At 30.8% G+C, this 13,174-nt stretch overlaps 1 protein-coding gene across 3 annotated transcripts in view; it reads left to right on the top strand.

Moving 5' to 3' along the window:
• The window catches only part of Pgam5 (Phosphoglycerate mutase 5), a 10,848-nt gene extending 4,736 nt beyond the window's left edge, over window positions 1-6,112 (top strand). The window contains exons 3-5 of one of the 3 annotated variants that reach the window (XM_014434873.2): window positions 963-1,177; window positions 5,421-5,542; window positions 5,626-6,112. In XM_014434873.2, the coding sequence (XP_014290359.1) occupies window positions 963-1,177; window positions 5,421-5,542; window positions 5,626-5,776 (488 nt within the window). In that variant the 3' untranslated portion in view covers window positions 5,777-6,112. Of the gene's footprint in view, window positions 1-962; window positions 1,178-5,408; window positions 5,543-5,625 lie in introns of all 3 variants that reach the window. The other 2 variants (XM_014434871.2, XM_014434872.2) reach the window with 2 other exon arrangements.
• The last annotated feature ends 7,062 nt before the right edge of the window (window positions 6,113-13,174 follow it).

Below are 13,174 nucleotides of genomic sequence, written 5' to 3'. Positions count from 1 at the left end.
CCTGACCATCTCCCTATATATCAATTTTTACGGTCAACTATACATACATATATATAATATCTGTATGCTTAGCATTAATAGCTATATGAGATTGTAAGGCTGCTAATGGTCCGGCTTCTCATCACCCAATTATTAAAATATTTATTGTCTATAACCAGTATAGTGGGGCTATTATCCGAAAAGATAGGGGCCAGACCTTTTTCAGATAAGACAAAATAATTCTTATAATAATCGCATGTGCGATGTATGTAATTATTTACATAATTTATTTTGTAAGGCCTGTCTAAACATAACCAAATTTTGAGACAAAATGGGTGATAAGAAAGTGGAACTAGTTCTTAACCTAGTACCTAGGTACTATGCTAGCTAGAGCAACACTCTACCTGGATTCCAACTAACACCATTTTTCTCAGGCTCTTGCACCATTTAACTTTAAGGAAGAGGTATTCTCTTCAACGAAAAAATTTAATGGCTTTTTTTCTTACAGAAACTGTCCAATCCTCATAAGTAGTAAGTACAAAGTAAATCAAATGAATGGCAAGAAGATTAGTATTATCACTCAAAAACTAGCAGATATGTAGGGAAAGAGTTTCAAGTTGTTAGAGAATATTGTTAAAGTAACACTTCATGACCAGAACAGTATAATTTGTTTAGTTTGTATAATTTGTTGAGGGCAGAAAAAGTCGGAACAAGCTTCATATTGGATTTGTTCATGACTCTGTCTCTTTTGAAATCTTCAACAGTTAATTCAGACATATACCCCTAATGTATTATTTGCACTTTTTGAAGATATATGTGGGCTTATAAGTTTTGTGATGTGCACACCAGATTTTTAACTTGTAATTTTAAGGAAATTGGATTGTACTTTTTAAATCCCAATAGCATTTTAGATCCTGTTTTATTTGCATTTTTAGAAATATAAGATATTCATGATATTTTATCAAATATATTAATGATTTTAGGGAGGGATCAGGCCACAATGACTGGGAAGAGGTTAAAAGAATTAGATTTTCCATATACAAATTTAGTACATTCAACTATGACCAGAGCTATCGAAACTGCGAAGATCATTTCTGAATTCATTCCCTATGTCCCAGTTAAAGAATGCATGTTACTTGAAGAAGGTGCACCAATTCCACCTGAACCACCTGTCGGCCATTGGAAACCTCCACATTATGTAATGTTTTATAATGGCATATATTCTTATTTCATTTATTTGTTTAAATTTGATTGAGTAAATCTTCCAAATTAATATAACTCAATATTATGGTCAAAATCATGCTGACTTGAAAAGCTAGTAAGTGATGTGTTTTTGGTGATATTCATATTATTATATTAAGTGATTAAGGAATTAAACTCAAAAGAGAAATCCTTAGGATCAGTTTTTAGAGCAAGTTTACTTGCCTTAGGGATCAGGTATGTGGCATATTATCTTAAGTTGGCATAATATAGTTGTTCTAAGTTATTTATAAATAGTCTACTTTCACATGAAAGAGTGTGGTATCTTAGTTTCTACTTAAACACCTTCTATAATATCCTTGGAAATTCCTTCAGAGAAGTCAGTATTTGAAATATTGAATAACAGTCCTTTATTAAATCGTACTTTTGGTGAAACAAATCATCAAGTGTTAATTTATGATCGTTCAGGACACAGATTTAAAGTTTTAAAAATAACATCTTGCGAAATATGGAATATAAGTTGTACAGCAAACCAAAATAGTTTTGTCTATACTTTTAATTAAATTTTCATATTTTACCATTTACAGTGGAACCCCGTTATAACGACCTGTTTGGGACTTGGGGTGAGGTCGGTCCCATGAAAAGGTCGGATTAAGCGGAGTCTGTTACGCTGGGGAATTAGACTTACGTATGTTCAAGGATGAATGAAAAATACATAAAAATTAGAATACAAAACCAATTTATTTAGTACATATAAATGAAACAGAAAAAATAAACATTTAAATACATACATAGGTATGTATGTAAACAAAATATACACAATGAAAAAAAAACACATTTATGATGACACATATGTACATAATGCGTAGATAGATTTTAAAATTACCAAAAACTATCGTTTTCTGTTTGTTTAATACAAGAGCGCCTTTTCATGAAGGCATAATCCCTCCATTTCTTCAAAAAAATGATATCAACTGGTTTTGTTACGGTTTGTTGTTCACCATATCGAAGAGCTGTCTCGGAAGCGTCGAATGCCTCTGAATGGTTGATTTTTCGACTGCAGGTTGGAGTGTCCGCATTGTCCTCATCATCGTCGTCTTCTTCATTTTCTACAGCTGAAACCGTTTGGATAAGTTCATCATCAGTCAGAGCCTTGTATGCTGGTTCATCGCTGTTTAGCCATTCCTCAATCCCACGTTGGTCAGGTGTTTCAATGGAAGAGCTACTGTTTAAATATTCCCAATTGTGCATGAACTGAACCACGGAATGCTCGTTCTCTTGAAACTCCGCGATTTGATCGTCATTGATGTTCAGGCAGAGTTTTTTCCAATGTTGATGGCGGAAGTTCTTCCCAAGCTGCAGCTAACATATAAATTACATCTTTAATGTTAATGGATTTTACTGCTTCCATGAGACTAAAACCTGTTGCTGTTTTCTCAATCAAAGAGCTCATGAATTTTGATCGGTACCGTCTTTTGAGTGATTCGATCACTCCTTTGTCCATTGGTTGGATCAAGGGAGTTATATTTGGAGGTAAAAAAATGGTTCTTACCTCATTTTTCTTGAGGTCTGTGGGATGCGAAGGAGCATTATCCAGAAGTAGAATGGCTTTTAGGATAGATTTTTATCTTTTAAGTAGTTTGCAACTTCTGGCACAAAGACATTATTGAACCACTCGGAAAATAATTCACGATCCATCCATGCCGACGTTTGAGCTCAATAGTGGACAGGTAGAGCAGATAAATTGCTGATATTCTTGAAAGCTCGTGGCTTGCGAAATATGCCAATGAAAAAAAGGGGCAATTTATGAGTTCCTGATCCATTACTACATAAAGCTAGGGTCAGCCTTTCTTTTGCTAGTTTATAACCGACAGTGTTTTTATTGTTTTTTGTAGCTAGAGTTTTATTGGGCAACATTTTAAAATTTAAGCCTGTCTCATCTAAATTATATACCTGCTCTGTTGACAATTCTTCATTTACTAAGATGTTCCTGAATAAATCGATGAATGCTGTCGCAGCTTCTTGGTCGGCAGATAATTTTTTACCGCTGATAGTTAACAGTTGAATGCCATGCCTTTTTTTCCACCTATGCAACCAGCCCTCACTCGCGTGAAAATCTCCTTCTGCATTAAGTGATGAATGTAACGATGTAGCTTTGGCTTTGATGAGAGGCCCGGAAAGGGGAGTTCCTTTCTCTTTTTCTTGGCAAAACCATAACCAAACCGCTTCATCCAATACCTCCGATGCAGGTTTTCTAAGTCTTTTTTTATTTGTTGGGTCATCTGACAACGCACTAAATGAAATTAATTGGTCCCGATTTTTTTTCCAGTCCTTCACAGTAGTAACGCCATCTCCTAAATCACTAGCTACTTTGATAAGTCGCTCACCCTTTTCGATTTTTTCAAGGGCCTCAAGTTTTTCTGCGATAGTACAAGACTTCCTTTTTTGGACATTGTATAACACTTTGATGTTAACACTGTGGAAGATAAGATTGAACTGATTTTTCAAATCTTTCCAGGAAAATAGTTACAAAGTACAGAGGAAACGTTGTATGTAAACAAAGGGTGTTTCTTCTCAGAAATAGTCGGTTTATGCGAGGAGCGATGTTTCAAAAGGTCGGACTATTGAGAGGGATTCTATCGAAAAAAAGGGTTGGCTTATGGGAGGAGTCGGTTTATCGGGGGTCGTTATAACGGGGTTCCACTGTATGGTGTTTTTATCAATTTCTTAGAACCATTTTTTCCTCTAATTTTCCCTTCAAAGACTTATACGCTTTATGACCCAAAAAAGAAGAATCACAAATTATTATTTTTTTTTTTTATTACTCCTAATATATTTGACTTCTAGGAATACCAGTATTGGATATTTTTTTGAAAAATTTGCGCCTACGTTTTTGTTTCACTAAAGGTGGGTTATGTCATCAGTAATAAAAATAAGGTTATAGATGAAGAAAGGTGGATCAGTTTTTTAATTGATTCACCAAATATTGGAACATTTATACCATGTCTCCCAGTTTTATTTCTTATCTTAACTATATAACTATCTCTTAACACAGTCTTATATATATCTTAAATATCTCATCCATTAGGCCATACTATGGCGTTATGTTTTTTCATTATTGCTATGCACTTATAATTCCTGATATATGTATGATTTTGACCATTTTACAAGTGTTCCATGTTTCATAAATATGCATTAGAAGCGTCTGAGACTTAGTATTTGGTAACTAGTTATTCATTTTTTTTTATTTTTATAAGATAGTTTGTAATTTATAATTAATGAAATTATGTAAACTGTTTGAAAATCCTCATAAATCAGTATTAGAAAGTCCTTTTCACTATTACAATCCAATAATTTGGACACTCTGTGGCTGATGTTGCTTGCTCAATCTTGCCTTTTGGTTTTAATATTTGAAGCAAAATAAATATTTCTGTACATGCAATAGGAATGGATTTACCTGGGTTGATAATACTCTTTTTTAGTGGGGCTCTCAATCTGCTGGCTTTTCTGTGAAGTTTGTGACTTTTATTTTATGAAAACCCCTCTTGTTATAAATTTTACTTCATATTCTTCATATTCATACACATGTTACTTTATGCCAGCTTTTTATTAAGCTATTTATAGTAATAATATCTAACATTATAAATATCTTATTCACTTAACATTTTTTTGTTAACAATTGTTTATGGGAGAGGGGTATAGTCTTGTACAACTGACATCCCTTACTATATACAATGTTATAAATAAAATTAAAAAAATAAGATAACACAAATAGATAAAAATAATAATTTTTAATAAGAGAGAAAAGTAAAGATAGTAATATCATTTATAGACCTAACAAAAAAAACAATCGCCCTCTAATGGTAAAAAAAAAAAAAAGAAAAAGAAAGTTAATTTGAAAAAAGGACAAAGAGAAAAAAAATGAAATAGAAGTAATTTCAATACTAGAATTAATAACAGAATGTCATGCAGCAGCCTGGGCTTCAGTCTTCGGGTTGAGGTTATAATCCTCTATTGACTCCACTTGTAATTCCGATGCAATTCGCTATTTCTTAAAAATGAAGGCACATAACTATTGGTAATCATTTAGTTTATAAATGTATTCCATTTATATAAGTTACAATCTCTTGTAATAATTAATAAGTGTCACTAAAATGAAAATCATTCCATATATTTCTGTTTTAAAATAATTTTATTACTTACATATATTATGGTCAATTTTAATTCAGCAGTTTCATCAGGATGGTGCAAGAATTGAAGCAGCTTTTAGAAAATATTTCTACAGAGCTGATCCGAAGCAAGAAACTGATACTTACACTGTCGTCGTCTGCCATGCAAATGTAATAAGATACTTTGTCTGCAGGTATTATATAATCATGACTATCTATTATTCTCTTTTATTTTTTTTTAATCCTTTATATTTTAAATAAATTAAAATATTTCTAGAGCGTTACAATACCCTGCAGAAGGTTGGTTGAGATTGTCACTAAAACATGCTAGTATTACATGGTTGAGTATTCTACCTAGTGGTCGAGTCCTATTACGCTGTTATGGTGATGCAGGGTACATGCCACCACATGCATTAACTACAAGTTAAGCAAGTGAACTTGGACCAATTTTTCACCATAACATATTAGATTTATTGGATGAATCTACTTTTGGTGAAAATATATAGGATGGCATTCGACTTGATGTTGGATTGGAAAAAATAAGAATAGAAATGGCATTGAAATCATTTATTGTTGTAATAAAGGAAATATCATGTAATAACTCAATTAACAAATGAGTAAGCAATACTCAGAAAACTGAAACTTCCAGATCTTGTTATTTGGATCTGATGAGTCATTTTAACTATTTATTTTCTTTGCGTTTTGCAAAGTAATGTATATAGTAAAGAGTTCCATTTTACTAATAAATGAAAATCATAACTGTTTTTGCAATTTTATTTAAAATTAGCTTGTTATAACTTGCGGTAGTATTGTAAGATATATTGTTCAGTATTATGTATTTTGTGTATACAAAATTTGAATTTGAAACATTCTCATTGTTGTAATAAAAAAAATATTGTAATGAACAATAATATACCTTATTCCTTGAACATAAATTTGTTGTTTTGTAAATGATTTTAATGGTAATAAAAATATCTTCAGAAAGGGCTGTTTTTTAATTTTTCATACTTAAACTCTAATTTAAACTCTTTAGTACTAAAAATATACATATTTTGGATATAAGTTGAAAGTTTACACAATTCTTGCTTTTTAATTTTTTTTAAAAAAGTAATCTTGCCATTTGGTGTGAAGTAGAATGGCTATATTGAAAAACAAATGGTAAATCTGGAATAATGCTATTAAATAGAAAAAAGGAAGCAAGATCTCTTTTTATAACTGATTCTAGTAATTTTCCAACATGGGTTATAAACTTATGGGTTTATATCTGCTGGTATGTTTAGCATTTTTACTAGGCTTTGAATTACTATAAGTTCAGCTTTATTCTACATATCAGGAAATTTTCCAGTACATATTAAATATTGACAAAATGAAAACAATTTTCCTGGGTAGCCTTTTTATAGCCATAACTGCCATTTTAATTATTTTTTAAAATGTTTTAAATTAGGCCTTATTATTTAAAGCTCTTAACATCTGTAATTTAAGCGTTACTAATCAATAATTGCATACCCATTTTTATAACAGTGATTTAATGAGAGAACATCCAACAAAGAAATTCCTCGCTTTTAATGAACTTAAAAATATATTTAGTTTTTTTTTACTGATTAACAAATCATTCTAATTTTTAATAACTTGGGGCACAGTAGAATTGAAAATAAGTTTATTTTTTCTTAAAATAATTTATAGAATATTGATAATTGTCTTAAATGGCTCACCATAAACATTTAACTTGTTTTCAAATTGAAAAGATGAGTGCAAGCATAAGCTTAATTTATATTATAGCTTTTCATAATATAAATTATGAAAATTTTATATCTCTGAAGATAACGAAAACAGATTGTATAAAACAACTCATTAATCTTTTTAGTCCACTAGATATATCATTGTAAACCACACAACCAATTGAGATATGTTAACAACCACACTAATAAGTAATCTTGAGATATGCTATCTGTTCTGGAATATGATTTAATCCAATATGACTTCAAGGTTTTTTATTAGTTAATGGTTAGATGTTTTGTAAAAAGAAAAAGAAGTTTTTTTTTGTATTTAGCCACAGATAAATTCATATATAGAGGTATTCAACCGGGTTACAAGGCTGGTATTTAGTCAATAGGGGGTTCAATCCTTTGCACTTAAAGGTGCAGTCAGATAAGTATCAGATGAATACTGTGTACTCTTTTACTTTGCATTTATATAATCATCATCCCATTCTAACAAAATACACAAATGCTTTCCTGAACCGAATTCCTTAATTTCAGTATTAATTGATGTTCTGTAATAGAATGGAAAATCAAAGAAAAAAAAATGTATCCATTTAATTCTTGATGATAAAGATTTGAAACATATCAATTTAACATAGTTATGTTTTAATGGAATATAATCCTAGTCCATTTTTCATGTGTATGGTTAAAACAGGGCTTTAAACAGTTTGAATTATTAAATGATTTGACATAATCTGTAAATATTGGTTACTTCCATTTTTACATCTTTTTTACTTTCATGTGGAATAGCTAAGTTAGTAAAAAATGGAAAACATATATGTTACTATTTTAAGTGGCAGCAGTTCGTGACTTTCTTTATATTTTAAAAATTATATGTGCTTTAAGGTTTGAAAGATTGAATGGTGTGGGAATAACTATAATAATTATTTTTACTTGTTTTCCTTTTTAGGGAAAGAGATCCTTACTGCTTCTTATCTCCTTTATTCCAATCTTCTGGACATTTCGGACACTGTTGATTATGTAGTCCATCTAAATTACTTAACATCTTAGAGCCATCCATCCTTAAGGGATCCTATCTAAATCCATCTTTTAAGGGATTTATCTTTATTATTAAATTTTATCATATCTTTCTTCCAACTTTTTTTTAAAACTTCCTCGATATGTCATTCCCTTGCATATCGGAAAGTTCGGTTTTCCAAAACATTAGTCCAGAAGATGAAATAAAGGTGATAATAAGTAGTAAGGGTTTCTTTCCTTAAGGAAATAAAAAAAGTTCCAAAAACATTATAGCCTTAGCTACAGATTAAATAATGAAGATTATAACTATTATCACTACTAGAGCAATACTAAGATTCTATCTTCACCTGTAGATTCCTTGAATTTTCATTTTTTGTCATGTTAGGACACCTTGTTCTTTCTCACCTTGCAATACAATATGAATATTACAGACAAATCTTTTTCTGATAAAAAATCTAGAAAAGTATTGCTAGTAAATGTTTGAATTTTTTGTTTTAAGTTTGTCACCTTTCATAAATTAAATAAATAATGATTTTAACTAGCATGCCATTTAATTCTGTAGATAACTCAGAGCTGTTCAGAAAATAATGTGAAGGGCCTCCATATCCTCTTAAGTGTCCTTTAAGAAACCCACTAGGTTAAATATGGTCCTATGGTATACTAATATATCTGTGAAAATCTATCATCCTTAATAAAAAAAAATGAAATATGGTTGCTTATTTTTTCTTAAACCTAATAATTTACAATTTGAAATTAAATATATTCATAAAGAACTGTATAAGGAATTTTCCCTCTAACCAATCAATATAAGGATCTCACTGAAACTTGAATTTAAAATAATAGAACCTTAATGTTCCCTGTGTAACCGATCTACCCCGAACCAGATATCACTCCTTCCACTATAAACTCTCTAACCACTCAAACCCCCTAGTTTCTAATCTTGCATCCTCTTCCATTCCTGAAAATCCTCCGAGGCACCTGAAAAGAAGATCGCCATGAGACCAGCTAATGTAAAATGTCATTAGAGTGCTACCAATGGGTAGTTTCTCTACACGCCTGTAGCACTCCAATTTAACTTAGATCAGATTACTAAATATATTATAATGTACAGTTGTAAATAGCAATAAATAAATATTTTAAAAAAAAATGATAGTATTTAAAAGTAGGAAGTAAACTAATTTTTTTAATTTAATAATTGTTGCTCTTCATTTTGCTATTGCTGAATTGATTTCAAATAGTCAAATGACCTCAGAAATCTAAAGAACTATTTTCAATAATAATTTTTAAAAAATGAATAAATCCTTTTGTTTAGATTTTTATTATGCTATACAAACTTTAATACCTACCTCTTAATTTATTTAGGCATTCTAGATTTTAAAATATGTCATTAATAATATATATATTATTGTATTTTTTTAGTGTTCAAAATAACCATTGCCATTTAAATACTTGTATCTAACATGGCTTTAACTTTTATAATAAAAAAAAAAAATGTATTTATATCACTTTGGTTATGTAAAAATATCAGCATGGTTCAATTTATGTTTGAGGAATTCTATTGTGAATACAGATCCCTCACAACTAACCAAGGTTTTTATTGAAGTTATGCCTTGAAGGCCAGTTAGTGCATTGTGATAGAACTACTGTGGCTATAATATAGCTTCGTGAGTTGCATATAAGTGTTATTTTTTCCTGCTGCCGGCTGCGAACGTGACCTTACACAAAACAAATATTATATTACTTTCTCTTATCTATATATGACATATACAGTAAGGGAAAGTATTGCGATCGTAAAATTTCGAACTTCAGTTGTCGACAGAAATACTCATTTTGAGGTCCCCTGAATTCAAATAACCAAGTCTTTCAAAATGGTTTGTATGTATGTAGTCAGCCTAGCTCAGAAACTACATCGTTAAGACTGGGATGCTACAACTTAGCCAGCCGGAAGTACCATATTATTCAATCGATTTTTCTCTTTCTTTCGATTTTTTCATAAATGTTTCTTACGATTTTGATTGATATTGAATCATCAACATTGACATTGACATAGAAACAACCTAACAGAGCTTTAATGCCGAATTTTCAAAAAATCTACCTCAAAGAAAGGTTTTTTTTTCAAGTAAACACTGTTTTCTAATTTTAGCCACATTTTCAATGTTACTCGATTTAATTAACTTAAGCTTCCTCTTTCCGTTTTAAATAAAAGTTTCAAAGGTGACAGGGGATCGTCACCAAATCGAGTTGCAGGAGGGCGAGTTGACTGCCCATAATATTCTAGAGCAAGAGGTCCCCATTTATTGTTGTAGGCTTTACATTCTAATTACATAAATGTACCAAATATTTTTTAGTGATAATGTACAAAAATAAAGTTAATTTTAAGGCAACAGATAAGAGAGAAATTAATTCAAGATTTTGGTCTTAACCGTATTGATATCAAAGCAAAACTGATTATAGAACCTTTCATTCATTTCCTCAGCTAAAGGAAGGACGTTGTTAAGATCTTGTATTTGCCATGGACAAGTATGTCGCAAAATAAATTTTAATAAAGATTACTTTTTACTATTATAAAAATAAAAATATTGATTGCTATTTACAACCGTACATTTAGTAAATCTGATCTCGGTTAAATAGGAGTGTTACAGGCGTGTAGAGAAACTACCCATTGGCAGCACTCCTAATGACGTTTTACATTAGCAGGTCTCGTGGCCATCTTCTTTTCAGACGCCTCGGAGGATTGTCATGAATGGAAGAGGATGCAAGGTTAGAAACTAGGGGGTTTGAGTCCTTATGGAGTTTATAATGGAAGGAGTGATATCTGGTTCGAACTAAATCGGTTACATAGGGAACATTAAGGTCCTTATGTATAATTTTATTTGTGACAAAGTAAGGAGCATTGAGGATTTTAAGCAGGATTTTGGATTGTAAGGATTGAATATGTGAGGAATTCGAAGGTTTAGTGGAGCCCCAAAGCTCAACTCCATATGTTATGCTGAATATTGATAACCGCTAAGAAAGCATACTAAAGTACTAAATAGCAATTCTGTAAACATGGCTGTGATCTCTACAGCTCAATTCTTGCTTAAATATAGTTTAGTCCTTCAGATACCTTAATCACCTATAGAATATTTTTGATAAATGGATCCATAATCCTTTAAAACTCATTTCCCTTAAATGTCATGGATTTCAACAAATAAATAATTGATTAATATTTCTTTGTTATATTATCTATAAATCTACATGTGTGATTTATAGATAATATAATCTCAATTATAAGATGGCTTTATCTTTTCTCGGCCTCGTAGTAGACATTAAAAGTATGTCCAAACAATATACGAGCTTTAAAAAACACTAACCGTGAGTCATTCTTCAAACCTCAATTTTTCTTTATCTATTCCGCTCATCTCTTCGTCTTCCTTCTGCCAGTAACACGTACACACCAGTTGACATTCGTTTAACTTTTCTTTCCAACATGAGTCTACAGTATTGAGGATTTTACGAAGGATTTTGGATTGTAAGGATTGAATACGAGAGGAATTCGAAGGTTTAGTGGAGCCCCAAAGCTCAAATCCATATGTCCAGATTGGTCTTATTACAGTCATGTAGATCAGTCTTTTGTAATGTGTTGGAAGTTTAGACTGTTTGTCTAGTAAGTGCTGTAATATTAAAAATTGACTTGCAGTTTCCTGTCTTGTGTGAGGATTCCAGGTTAATCGTTTGTCCAAATGTTGTCCAAGGTAGCGGATCTGTTGGACAGGGGTAAGAGTAACATTATTAAATGAAACTGTAGGGCAGTCGGTAGGCTTACGACGAAGGAATTGTGAAATTGATCTATATATTTTCGTTTTTTATTCGGAAAGGAACTAGAATTTTTATTTGTTAGGCCAACATAATTTTTTTCGCCCCTACTTTATTCTCTTCCCCAATGAATGTCCAATTGGTAGTTTTAGATAATATATTTTCAAATAAATATTCACATCTTAAAACATTACCTTATTTTATTGGTTGCATTAATGTAAAAAAAAGCGAAAATATTTTTTTTAAAACGATCACTTTTAATAGAAATAATAAAATTTAAAAAATCACCTACATAAGTTCCCAAGTCTTGTGTACATTATTGGGTTTGTGTTGAAATTGTCGATATTTTTTTGATTTTTGAGAAAAAAATCTTAAGATGAGGGAAGACGAAATTTTTTTCTTATAGTACCAAGTGTAAGTCCGCCAAAAATATGCAAATAGGGCAGTACTGACTACAGAGGTACTAGCTTCCTCACTATTTCTATATTTGTTTTATTTTTACTTATTTATACCTTTTTCTGCAGATTTCTATTTGTTATGTAACCACCTATAATTCTAGCTTAGTGATCGTTTGTGTATAAAATCTATAGGAACAGCCATTTTTTAATTATTGACGTATTCAGGAAATCACTTTATTAAGTGGATAAGTGAAATTGGTAAATACTATTAGATGAAATTAAATATTTTAATACTGGTCACCAAGGTTTCTCCAAATCTAAAGAACTGTTTTCGAAAAATGTGTAGTTAATAGTGTTTGACATTGTATCATTTTAACACAAATCCCCAACTTTTTTTCCTAATACAAATCAAATCGGACGAGCTGTTTTGGATATGTAAGTGTGCCCAGGAAAATATGTTAAGTATGCAAAAGTAGTTGATGTGGGATCACCTGGGTACAAACCCACAAAATCCCTAAACTTTTTATCAAAACTAAGTAAAGATAAGAGGAGAAGATAGTCGGGGGTGCGGTCAGCATAAAAAAAGCACAAATAAACAAACGAATTATTTATTTGAGCCGGCGTTTCGACCTAATTTTCTGATCTTCATCAGGGCTATAAAAACAAAAAAACAACAACCATCATTCAGAGAGAAAAAAAAATAATAGACTAAAAAAATTGGAAATATACATAACAATGAAATGAAAATATAAACTAGTTGATTAATAATTATGGACAATGACAGTATTAGTTATAAGACATATGAACAAAGACAGTATTATATAGTTATTAATCAACTAGTTTATATTTTCATTTCATTGTTATGTATATTTCCAATTTTTTTAGTCTATTATTT

The sequence above is a fragment of the Halyomorpha halys genome, unplaced genomic scaffold, assembly GCF_000696795.3.
Source record: "Halyomorpha halys isolate HHAL.00 unplaced genomic scaffold, Hhal_1.1 Scaffold1441.1, whole genome shotgun sequence".
In the NCBI taxonomy this organism is placed as follows: domain Eukaryota; kingdom Metazoa; phylum Arthropoda; class Insecta; order Hemiptera; family Pentatomidae; genus Halyomorpha; species Halyomorpha halys.
This window is presented reverse-complemented; position numbering and strand designations above follow the sequence as displayed.